At 40.8% G+C, this 12,778-nt stretch overlaps 1 protein-coding gene across 21 annotated transcripts in view; it reads left to right on the top strand.

Moving 5' to 3' along the window:
* HECTD4 (HECT domain E3 ubiquitin protein ligase 4) overlaps window positions 1–12,778 on the top strand; it is a 224,153-nt gene that overhangs the window by 134,945 nt on the left and 76,430 nt on the right. For 11 of the 21 annotated variants that reach the window (XR_013522118.1, XR_013522117.1, XR_013522116.1 and 8 more), the window contains 9 exons: window positions 589–677; window positions 1,060–1,235; window positions 4,083–4,218; window positions 4,310–4,472; window positions 4,576–4,742; window positions 8,040–8,186; window positions 8,847–9,031; window positions 11,150–11,303; window positions 12,492–12,772. Coding sequence is in view for 18 of the 21 variants with exons in the window: in XM_054238907.2 (XP_054094882.2) it covers window positions 589–677; window positions 1,060–1,235; window positions 4,083–4,218; window positions 4,310–4,472; window positions 4,576–4,742; window positions 8,040–8,186; window positions 8,847–9,031; window positions 11,150–11,303; window positions 12,492–12,772 (1,498 nt within the window). In the remaining 3 variants the exon portion in view is untranslated. The remainder of the gene's footprint in view (window positions 1–588; window positions 678–1,059; window positions 1,236–4,082; window positions 4,219–4,309; window positions 4,473–4,575; window positions 4,743–8,039; window positions 8,187–8,846; window positions 9,032–11,149; window positions 11,304–12,491; window positions 12,773–12,778) is intronic. The other 10 variants (XM_078337356.1, XM_035257693.3, XM_078337353.1 and 7 more) reach the window with 1 other exon arrangement.

Raw genomic sequence — 12,778 nt, 5'->3', positions numbered from 1 at the left:
TTATTTCTCCAGACGGAGTCTTGCTCTGTCACCCAGGCTGGAGTACAATGGTATGATCTTGGCTCACTGTAACCTCTGCCTCCTGGGTTCAACCGATTCTCCTGCCTCACCCTCCCAAATAGCTGGGATTACAGGTGTGCAGTACCACACCTGGCTAATTTTTGTACTTTTAGTAGAGATGGTGTTTCACCATGTTGACCAGGCTGGTCTCGAACTCCTGACCTCAGTGCTGGGATTACAAGCATGAGCCACTGCACTCGGCCTTAAGTTGTTTTTCTTTAACTGGTTAATAGTTTTATAAAGATATATTAAGAAGTTGTCATCATGGTCAAATTTTGCTTTCAAGCCTTAAAAAACAAAAAGTAGGTAAAATTATAACCCTGAAAGAATCCCCAGAAAGTAGTCAGTGCCATTTTTAATCATTAAAATATCAAATAAGAACTTACAAATGGGTTTCAAGCATAGAAATATGGACCAAAGGTGGTGGTTTTTCTCTGAAATTTTCTGTTCATTTTAATATATGTATAGTAAAACTTGGTTCTTACAGATCCTGCATACCAACTTTTTTTTAATTTTTTTCTTCTTTAGAACAAAATGAAAGAACTAGAACTTCTGTGTTCAATGAAGGAAGTCTCCTTTGATGGAAATGATCTTGAAAACATGGTCCTATCACTGAGGTTAGTGGTATTAATAACTATTAAGGCTATTATCACCTTGATGCTCAAAACACATTGTAAAGGTCTAGTCTCTTAATAGATATATTTTTAAATGTTGTGAATTTACTAAATATTTTAGAGTTGGAACTAATTTGGTAAATTGGAAGTTTGAGTTTTAGCCTTCAAAAGTTAGCACAGGCATTTGAAACAGAAAAAGGAACAAGAAGTGGCCAAAGTTTCTAACACTGTTCCCCTTGGATGAGGAAACAGGGAACTAAGCAATGTTGATTAGGTTACTTTTGCTTGGTTTCCCCTGTGTCTTCCCTGACTCTTTGTAATTTTTTTTAATACTGTTTTTGGTTAGCTAGAGTACAACTCAATGCACATCAGTCTTTCTTTATAGGGAGAAGTTCCTACAAGAAGTGAATTCTCTTATTCAGAAACCCTTACACCCACTGGCTAAAACAAAGACGTTAGTGAAAAGTTTAATGAACCGAGCTGAGCTGTTGCTGCATGTCACCATCGCAGCCCAGTCGGGCCTCACGAGAAGCATCTCTGGGACTCCTGCTGAAACGCCAGGTATCTTTGAAACTCCTGCTCAAAGATAGCCCCTAATCGACTTCTGGTCCTAGTCTGTTCATATAAGATACATCAGCTGTTTTTTGAAAAACTCACTCTTGGGTACACCTAGAAAGGAAAATAAAAGGAACTTTTAACATACTTAATTTTGCCTGTACTTTCTGTACAAAGCAATTGAGTGACAAAAGAAAAACAAAGAAATACTTATATGTCATTAAATTCCTGTGGTCAACTTCTTGTTTTCTTTATTTTATTATTATTATTTTTTTGAGATTGAGTCTTGCTCTGTGTCACCCAGGCTGGAGTGCAGTAGCGCAGTCTCAGCTCACCGGAACCTCTGCCCCCCCCCAGGTTCCAGCAATTCTCCTGCCTCAGCCTCCCTAGTAGCTGGGACTACAGGCATGTGCCACCATTCCTGGCTAATTTTTATATTTCTAGTAGAGATGGGGTTTCACTATGTTGACCAGATTGGTCTCAAACTCCTGACCTCAGGTGATCCACCTGCCTCGGCCTTTCAAAGTACTAGGATTATAGGTGTGAGCCATTGCACCTGGCCCTATTTTTGTTTTCATACTAACGTATATAATTAGATTTCATAGTAACATATATAATTAGTTAACATTGTGAATCTTGCAATATCATTTTTTCCTCTTTACTTGAAGCTGAGTTTGCATTTCATCTTTAGTAATTATGTGGTATGACTTCCTGGGAATTAACGTTTTCTAGGTCACATTTTATTTATTGTTGTGAGACAGAGTCTCACTCTGTTGCCCGGGTTGGATCTCAGCTCACTGCAATATCTGCCTCCTAGTTTCAAGCAATTCTCCTGCCTCAGCTTCCCAAGTAGGTGGGAATACAGGCACCCACCATCACACCCAGCTAATTTTTGTATTTGTAGTAGAGACAGGGTTTTGCCATGTTGGCCAGGTTGGTCTTGAACTCCTAGCCTTAAGTGATCCACCCACCTCAGCCTCCCAAAGTGCTGGGATTACAGGCATGAGCCACCACACCTTGTCTAGGTCACATTTTAATTGTTAGCCTAAAAATGCATCTCTCAGGAAAATCATTGAGTCTTCTTACTTAAGACAGGATCTGTTAACACGGCACAGCCCACAAGCATTCATTCTTAACTTGAGAGATAAAGTTAAATAAACTGTTCTTAATTGAAAGAGTCCATGTTACATAGCCTCATTGCCCAATGGGCAGTAAGGAGCAGGCAAACTTGTTTTCATCCCAGCTGGTCATTTAAGGCTCTTCTTACTTGGGACTTGAAGTCTAGGAGGACTCCCAGAATCTCACTGTCTAACACAGGTTCTCCCTGAGAACTTCAGGGGAAGACACAGGTTTGGCAGAGACACATGTGCTGAGTGTGTGGTATAATCACATGCCAGGATGGTCTGCTATACACATAAGCCCTTGTTAAAGGTCATATATATAGACTTGACCACTTGGTAAGGCTGTCTACTGTCCCAGAGGCTCTTGACCTCAGAGATAACAGTATCCTCAGAAATTATACTTTTTTTATATTTAAGCTGTGTAACCACTCTTAAAACAGATTAAAAAATGGTTTTCTCGGGCCGGGTGTGGTGGCTCAAGCCTGTAATCCCAGCACTTTGGAAGACCAAGGCAGGAGGATCATTTAAGCCAGAAGTTCAAGACGAGGCTTTGTCACATAGCAGGACCTGGTCTCTACAAAAAATCACAAAAATCAACCAGGCATGGTGGCATGTGCCTGTAATTCCAGCTACTTGAGAGGCTGAGTTGGGAGGATTGCTTGAATCTAGGAGTTCAAAGCTGCAGTGAGCCATGATTGTAGCACTTCACTTCAGCCTGGGCAGCAGAGCAAGACCCTGTCCCTAAATAAATAAATAAATGAAAGTTTTAGAATAATAAAAGAAAATGGTTTTTTTCCTTACTTTCTCAACATCTTTTTTTCTTAGCTAGTCTTGATGTATAGTTTTATCTTCTTCCATTTAAGGATTGTTTTATAAAACAGCTATTTCCCTGGACAAGGTTAAGGAGTGTATCTTATAGAAAGACCCATTCAGATTCCAACTCAAATGTGATATTTATTCCCACTAACTATGATCAAAGCAGAGGTATCATCAAATGACAATAAGTCAGCTAAATACATCTGGGGTTAAAGCGGGAAAAAGTCCATCTCTGAATAAAATGGATTTGGATTTATTTGAATTAAGAAATTTGGGCCAGATGTGGTGGCTCACACCTGTAATTCCAGCACTTTGGGAGGCCAGGGTGGGCAGATCACTTCAAGTCAGTAGTTTGAGACCAGCCTGGCCAACATGGTGATACCCCGTCTCTACTAAAAAAATGCAAAAATTAGCTGGGTGTGGTGGCTCACACCTGTAATTGCAGCTACTTGGGAGGCTGAAGCAGGAGAATCACTTGAACCCAGCAGATGAAGGTTGTAGTGAGCTGAGATCATACCACTGCAATCCAGCCTGGGAGACAGAGCGAGACTCATCTCAAAAAAATAAGAAATTGAAAAATTAAGAAAAATTTTTGTTTTCTGGAAATTATTTTCTGTGTCCTCCCTTGTTTTTTAGACTGCTTACATTAAAGTGAACATTGATAGCTATGAAATTAAATGAATTTTTCAGTTTTTCTACAGAAAACCAATTTAATATTTTAATTTTTTAAGTTAAAATAATTTTAAACCTAATATTTAGGTTTAAAAATTGACAGTATGCTACGCTAGCTAGATTGGTGGCTGAACTCTGATAGAAAGCAAAGATACACTTAGATGATTTGGTAGTGCTGTGTTGCATTTGGCTGTTGTTGTACAGATAGCAGAAATTTCGGCCTTTTTATTCCTTTTTTTTCCAGCTTGTAAATCAGCTTCTGAAACAAAAGTGATATCTCCCGCTGTCAGGCAGCCTGTTTTTCTTCGCAGCATGTCAGCTCCTTCTGATCTGGAAATGATTGGTAATGAAGATTTGGAATTTACTAGAGCAAATCAGAGGTAAATGGCTAATGACCAGGGTTGGGTTTCCACATGCAGCTGAATGCATTCATCAAAACAAGCTCCCTAAGTGTGTTTCTTGTCTTGCCAGTCTGTTCTATGTTCCCTGTAGGCGTCGCCACGTGACCAGCCACCGCAGCAGCTCCTTTACTCTCCTGCAGTCACTGGCCATTGAGGACAGCAGGGACAAGCCCACCTACAGCGTCCTGCTAGGGCAGCTATTTGCTTTCATCGGCACCAACCCTGACCAAGCTGTATGTCATGTTTTGCGTGCTCTAGATGAATAGCACCTAACAGTATGCCGGGGCTTGCGGCAGTTAGCAGGAGTCAGGTGCCCCTCTTTCTTGTGCATTTCAGGTGTCCAGCAGCAGTTTTCTTTTGGCTGCACAGACAAGGTGGCGCCGGGGAAACACTCGCAAGCAGGCACTGGTGCACATGCGGGAATTGCTGACAGCTGCCGTGAGGGTTGGGGGAGTGACGCATCTTGTGGGTCCGGTGACAATGGTCCTTCAGGGAGGACCCAGGTTAGTTGTTTGTCTTAGTTTATGCTGTCCTGTCTAGAATGGTCAGAGCCATTCCAAAGATTATTCCTGTGGCCCAAACATAGGTGGTAGTATTTGCTAATGTTTTCCCTCTAAAGTATTTATATAAAAGTGGCATATGATCTTGCAAAGAAAATCAACATATTAATAGAATATAAAACTCTCGGTATTCACCTTCTAAATTCCTCTCTGTTCATTAAGAGCTCGTTACAGCAGTCATATAGGCATAAGCAGCTGTATAATTCTCTTTGTACACATAAATGTGTATGTGTGTTAATTTTTTCAACTCAATTCAGATTATATTATACATGCCTTTCTATGACAATGACTGTTTTGCTGAGTATGTCTTAGATATCTTGGATATCTGTGTTTTTATGTCAATACATATAGGTGTGGTCTGCTCTATCTTTTTTTTTTTTTTTTTAATTTGAGACAGAGTCTTACTCTTGTCACCCAGGCTGGAGTGCAGTGGCACGATCTTGGCTCATGGCAACTTCCATCTCCTGGTTCAAGTAATTCTCATGTCTCAGCCTCCTGAATAGCTGGGATTACAGGCACATGCCACCACACCTGGCTAATTTTTTTATTTCTAATAGAGACAGGGTTTCACCATGTTGGCCAGGCTGGTCTCAAACTCCTGACCTCAGGTGATCTGTCCACCTCAGCCTCCCTAAGTGCTGGGATTCCAGGCATGAGCCGCCACGCACAGCCTTTTTTTTTTTCCCCCAAAGAAAAACAGGTTCTCGTTCTGTCACCCAGGCTGGCATGCAGTGACGTGATCATGGCTCACTGCAGCCTTGACCTCGCCAGCCTTAAGCAATCCTCCCAGCTCAGCCTCCTGAGTAGCTGGAACTACAGGTGCATACCACCATGCTCAGCTAATGTATTTATTTTTTGTGGAGGTGGGATCTTCCATGTTGCCCAGGCTGGTCTCGAACTTCAGCCTCAGCCTTCCAGACTGCTGGGATTAAAGGCATGAGCCACCACATTTGGCTACTTTATCATTTTTAAGAGCTCATAGATATACATTGTATAGATGACCTTTTCTTAAAAATTTAACTCATTTTCTACTGATGGACACACAGGTTCATTTGTCTTTATTTCTTTTGTTTTTATTTTTGCACCAACAACAGTGCTTCCATCACAACCTCCTTCTACCTATATTTTTATATATTTCTGTGACTATTATTACTGAACCAATTTCTATAAATGTAATTGTAGATACTAACTTTGAAGATTGTTTTATAAATCATGTGTGAGAAGTTTTCCTATGTGAATTTCCTATTGGGCTTCAAAGATCTTCAAGAAGAAATTGAAAATGCATTTCTCTACAAGCCCCGGACTGGAGCTGCTGTGGCTCCTGGCACTTCTTTAAGGAATTCTGGCCAATAGGCAGAGAGTGTCCAGTGGCTGGAGGAAAATGGGTTAATTAAGTGCTGAAGTGAGTATCTTGAGAAATCTTGAGATCCTCCCACCTCAGCCTTCCAAGTAGCTGGGGCTGCAGGGTAGGTCAGACTATTCTTTGGAAACAAGCTCAAAATTTCAATGGCTTAAAAGACAAAATTTTGTGGGGTGCAGTGGCTCACATCTATAATCCCAGCACTTAGGGAGGCCAAGGCAGGAGGATCACTGGAGGCCAGGAGTTCAAGACCAGCCTGGGCAATATAGTGAGACCCTGTCTCTACAAAAAAGAAAAAATTAGCTGGGCGTGGTGACACATGCCTGTGATCCCAGCTACTGGGGAAGCTCAGGCAGGAAGATCGCCTGAGGCCAGGAGATTGAGGCTGCAGTGAGCTGTGATTGCACCACCCTGCACTTTAGCCTGGGCAACAGAGCAAGACTTTGCACAAAAAAATAAAAAGAAGAAAACAAAACTTTAGGTCTTGCTTCTGTTCATGTTGGGTTCATGCTGGCTGGTGGTAATCACAGAGGAGGAAACTACCACCTTGAGTGCTGCCAGGCTCCTTGTCAGAACTCTGGCTCATTGGCCAGACTTTTCATTGCCCAGCCAACCACATGGTGCCCAGAAAGATACAGTGAAAAGCCCTCATGATTACCACAGCCTATTTGCACAATTTAATTTCTCCATAAAACTGGCAACACTATTCCTTTTTCCCTTGATTATTAAGTCATTTGTCAGAAACTTGAAAAAAAATGTAGAACATGCCAAAGAATAAAATGAAAATCAACTACAAGTACAACCTCTTAAGGTAACATCTGTTAACACTTTAGTATCTGTGTTCTAACCATAGACGTCTCCTGTAGTGCTTTTAGTAGTTATGTAGCCCTGCATTATATGCTTGAAACTTTAACAAATTCCCTCTTTTTGAACATTAGGTTAGTTTTGCTTATTTGTTTTTGCTATTATAAACAATATTATGTTGCATGTCTTTGTAGATAAATCCTGATAGTTTCAGTTCTAAACTAATATTAATTGGTATAAAATCGGCCCTATTTGTGTTTTACATTGGGAAAGTCTTTATATCAACTAGGCTTTCATCTTCTGCTAATAACTGAAGTGTGAACTCAAAAACAGACACTTAACTAATCCATTTGAACCTTAGTTATCTTATTAATAAAACTGCCTTGACTAGGCACAGTGGCTCAGGCCTGTAATTCCAGCACTTAGGGAGGCTGAGGTGGGAGGATTGCTTGAGCTCAGGAGTTTGAGACCAGCCTGGACAACATAGTGAAACATCATCTCTACTAAAAGTCAAAAAAATTAGCTGGATATGGTGGTGTGCATCTGTGGTCCCAGCTACTTGGGAGGCAGAGGTGGGAGGATCACCTGAGTCCAAGTGGCCAAGGCTGCGGTGAGCTGTGATTGTACCACTGTACTCCAGCCTGGGTAACAGAGCAAGACCCTGTCTCAAAAAAAATTTTTAAGAAAAGCACTTACAGTATTCAGTGCTACTTGGGTTATTGTACTGGTTTCATGATCAGATAAGTTTGGGAAGTGTTGAATGTTCTCTGCTTGTAGAGAGAGGCCATTCACTTTACCCTTATTAAAGGCTCTGAAAAGTCCTATAGTAGTCTTTTTGTAATTTCCTTAACCCAGGATTTCTCAGACTTTTCTGGAGTGTGAACCACTGTTTTGGAGGCACACCTCGGTCTTACATAGTTTGGGAAACACTAAGTTGAATATTCTCTAAGATCCCTTCAGTTCTGGATTCGTCCAGATATGCTAGAGTTTCTCAAGAGGCCTCGCCTGCTCACATGGTCACATCCACTGTTCTTGATGTGGTTCCAGAAGCCTGAGCTTTGGTTTCTCTTTCACAGAATTGAAGAACTCACATGTGGTGGGATGGTCGAGCAGGTCCAGGAAGCCTTTGGCGAGACCATGACCTCTGTTGTGTCTTTGTGTGCTCGTTACCCCATCGCTTGTGCAAATAGCATTGGACTTTTATGTACCATACCTTACACAAGGTAAGTACAGAAAGGCCTTTTGTTGTATGTAAGTTACACTGCAGTATAGTCGATTAAGTGAAAGTATTTTTAATTTTAAAAACTGGATTTTTGCTTTCATTATTTGGGAACTAACTAAACAAAACTTTTCTCCTGAAAGACACCTAAGGTTCCTATGTAAATTTCTCATTATTGAGAGTCTACATGACTAAATGCAGCCATTAGGATTATATTACATTGTGAAGATATGGAGGTTCAAAGAAAAATAAAAGGTCCCTAGGAAATTACTTACATATTTGGCAGAAATATTTTGCATATGCACATTTATTTTCTCTCTTGGGTCACTTAGTTACTAATTTGAAGATGTCAAGCATTAATTGAATTCCCTTAGGACAAATATATTATTTTTTTTCCAACATGGCAACAATGAGTTGATTCCATCCATTCATTTTTTTGCTTTGGTGTTGTAATAAACCAGAATTTGAAGTTCTTTGTTAATGAATGGAATCATCATTATAAGAAAATCATTTTGTGTTTGATTGCACACGGCAGTATCCTAAGTTGTAGGGAAAGAACTACACCAGCATGTTTTATGCCCCTTTGATGCTTTGAACCTCAATGAGAGTTTCAGGAGTGTTGGTCAGTTATGTTTATCTAGTGCAATCCATGACCCTTTGTCAGGAGTGAAGAGAAGTGCTTGGTACGCAGTGGCCTTGTGCAGCTCATGGATCGCCTGTGTAGCTTGAGCAGTCAGACCGAGTCCAGCTCCAGTGAGAAACAGACCAAGAAGCAGAAGGTGGCCACCATGGCCTGGGCTGCCTTCCAAGTGCTTGCCAACCGCTGTGTTGAGTGGGAAAAAGAAGAAGGTGAGACGCCGGACTCCTTTCTAGAGCTCACTGATTTCTTTGGTTGGTGTGTTAGTTTATTAGGTTGTCTGTGCTAAATAAGAGAAAGAAAGCCTCTATTAAATGACATGATCAGATAAGTTAAATCAGTGGATGATTTCATGAGTGACTTATCCTCAGTGTGGTTCTTTGAAAACTTACAGCTTTACGATAAGACTAAGTGATATCCCCGTACCCTGAAGGAGTACATTAACCAGGAAATTGAGAAAATATTTTTATTCTCTCCCTGTCGATACTGCTAACAACCTCCAAATAGATTTTTTTTAATTTAAAAAAATTATGAGACATAAAGTCTGTCACCCAGGCTAGGGTACAGTGGTACAATCATAGCTCACTGTAACCTCTACCTCCCTGGCTCAAGCAGTAAGCAATCCCCCAACTTCAGCCTCCCAAGTAGGACTATAGGTGCACTCTACCATGCCCAGCTAGTGTTTTTTGTTGTTGTTGTTTGTTTTTAGAGACAAGATCTTGCTATGTTGCCCAGGTTGGTCTCAAACTCCTGGCCTCAAGCAGTCCTTGCACCTTGGCATTCAAAAAAAAAAATAATATTTTTTGAAGTGGCCTCTCAGTTGCATTTTCAAGGTGATGTTTCCAAATTTTATTTTTAGTGACCAATTCAAATAAAAAGTAAACTTGAGCTGGGTACAGTAACACATGCCTATAGTCCCAGCTACTCAGAAGGCTGAAGTGGGAAGATCGCTTGAGCCAAGGAGGTCAAGGCTGCAGTGAGCTGTGATCATTCCACTGTACTCCCTGGGCAACAGAACAAGATCTTGTTTAAAAAAAAAAAAGTAGGGATTTCCAGCTCTCTGGAATCCCCTCCCACATGGTGGGAGCTCTTTTTCCCCTCCTGGGTTTCCCCCCTGGAATCCCCTTCCACACTCTTTGTGGAAGTCTTTCTCTCCTTTTCCTCTCTTTTCACTACCTAAATTTAAAAAAAAAAGTAAACTTGAAGAATAAATTTCCCCTTCCCCTTTCAGGCCTGTTTGTATAACTTGCTTATTTATCTATTTATTTGTTCATGATGCATTTTAATGTCTTGAGAGTTTGTTGTATGCCAGGCAAAAAATGAATAAGGTATTGTTTCTCCCTTTAAAAATATGGTCTAAGGTGTGCAGTGGCTCACACCTGTAATCCCAGCACTTTGGGAGGCCAAGGCAGGTGGATCACAAGGTCAAGAGTTCAAGACCAACCTGGCCAACATGGTGAAACCCCGTCTCTACTAAAAATACAAAAATTAGCTGGACATGGTGGTGCACGTCTGTAATCCAAGCTACTCAGGAGGCTGAGGCAGGGGAATCACTTGAACCCGGGAGGTGGAGGTTGTAGTGAGCGAAGATCATGCCCCTGCATTCCAGCTTGGGCGACAAAGGGAGACTCTGTCTCAAAAAAAAAAAAAAAAAAAAAGTTCTGGCAGGGAAATAGACCAATAAGCAAATAATTGTAGTGTAATCAGTGCCAAAACTGAGGTAGATAGGAAGTGCAGTAGAGTGTAGAGGTGTCAGAGACCAGTTGTGCTAGGGAGCTGGCAAAGCTTCCCAGAGAACGTGACACAGGAGTTATTCTTGAAGGATGGAGAAGACTTTCAAGCAGAACAAACAGCATGTTTAGACTCAGGGATCTAAAAGAGCATGGAAAGTTCAGGAAATGACAAATATTTTTTCATAACTTTTAGAAGGGATGCTTGGGAGGTTCTGGAACTGTGGTGGATGTGGAATAGTCCAGAAAGGTTTTTTATTGTGTTTGGGAAAGTATGAGTTAAAACATCAAGATGTTTTCATCACCAGTGAAATAGTGATTTTTTTCCCTATCAGTTAAGTATGTCGTTTGGTTATGTATGGATTAATCATACTCAATTTTCATTAATAGTAATGTCTACCCCCAGCATTGAGTTATTTTTAACTATTATCCTTTTTATATAAGGATATTATCTAATAAGGAGACAGTAATTGAATGGTTCATGAAACATTGAGCAAGATAAAGAAAAATTAGTCAAGGACAGGGCTCACCACCCTGCAGGCTCACCATGGCACCCTTAGGTTTTTACCAAGCTCTTTTTTTCTCTTTTTAACTGTGAAGGTGGCTCTACAGAGGCTGTGCACTCAGGTCTGGCCCGGCAGGTGTCCAGCCTTCTCACCAACCACCTTGCCCGAGCCACAGAGTGCTGTGGCAACCAGGCTGCTGGGAACGACGCACTCCAGGATGTCCTTAGTCTTCTCAATGATCTCTCAAGGTATGCATGGTCCAGCCTGGAGCTCTGGGAGAAGCTGGCTTTCCTCTTGAATGATTGGGGTTTCTTTTGGTGATGGTTGTCTTTTGAAATAGCTAAATTACTAGGTCATTTTGACACATTCCTGCCTCAAAAAAAAAAAAAATAATAATAGAGAATAAAGTCATTGAAACATAGTATTTAGTTCCAAAATGTAAAGATGATTTAGGCGAATAGCTAAACCATAAAATAATATATTATCATTTGCTTTAATAGCTTACTGACAGCAGCTGCTAACCTTTCCCATAGATGCAGTTGTATTCATTAACCAAAAAATCTTACCCTCATTATAGCAAGATTAAAAAGTAATGAGTCAGGGCCTGTAATTAACTCACTTTCTCATACTGTGTCTTTAAAAGAAGATATTCTTTGCTGGTTGTATACCCTCTGTGTGAGCCATGGGGCCCTTAAAATGTCCACATATGACTGACTGCAGATTATTTAGCTTTCTTGGAATGCAGCAGTTTTAGCTGTGGCAGATTCCAGAATGTTGAAGCCTGTCCAACACTGTGTGATGGCTTTGGTCTTGAGGTACTCATTAAGAAAGAATAAATGACATAAATTCCAAAGAGAACTATTTACAAGTTAATCTCTGTTCCCAGATCCAGTCATTCTTCCCAGCAATCATTTATTGCCCCTCAATACAATACTTCTCCTCCCCTCTCCCATAACCTGATTTACCAGGATCCAAGCTCCCATTCTTTCTGTAACCTCAAGATAGTATATAAGCTTCTGTAACTCATGGGAAATTTGGTCTTCACTCCGAAGGCTCCTGTGTATACATGCTAAATAAACTTGTATATCTTTTTTTCCTATTAAAAAAAATGAAAGAATAAATGACAAATGGGAAAGCTCTTCCTTTGAGTTTCTAAGTCTCAGTGCTCCATGAAGCACTCTGAATTTAGGATCTCAAGTAGGTAAACATCAGAGATCAGAAAATATTTTAAAATCTTTCTTTTTAAGTATTAGTGGTCATTTGGTTTCCTCAAATGTTTCCAAAATTCTTAATTCTTCACAGAAGCATAGTGCCAAATTCATGTCTTCTTCCTAAAATCATATTTTATTGGTTTATTTCATTTAGAGAACTCTTGCTTCTGAATGTCTATAGATCAACATTTCCAGCACAGTTTACCTTTCTTCCTTTTTTTGCAGGAGCCACATAGGTAAAGCCATCCTAAGCCAGCCAGCTTGTGTTTCCAAACTCCTCTCCCTGCTGCTTGACCAACGCCCGTCTCCAAAGCTGGTCCTTATTATTCTCCAGCTGTGCCGGGCAGCCCTGCCACTGATGAGCGTAGAAGACTGTGGAAACGTGGAGCTCCCACCCTGGAGCTACTCTGTCCCATCCTTAAACAGTGAGCAGGAGGATCCCAGCGACCCAGCTTCCAAGATTGCCTCCTTGCTCTTAGCAAAGCTGGCAGATTACGTGGTTCCAGGTGAGA

Source organism: Callithrix jacchus, chromosome 9 (genome assembly GCF_049354715.1).
Source record: "Callithrix jacchus isolate 240 chromosome 9, calJac240_pri, whole genome shotgun sequence".
Lineage (NCBI taxonomy): Eukaryota > Metazoa > Chordata > Mammalia > Primates > Cebidae > Callithrix > Callithrix jacchus.
Note: the sequence above shows the minus strand (reverse complement) of the source record. Positions and strands in the feature narration are given on the sequence as shown.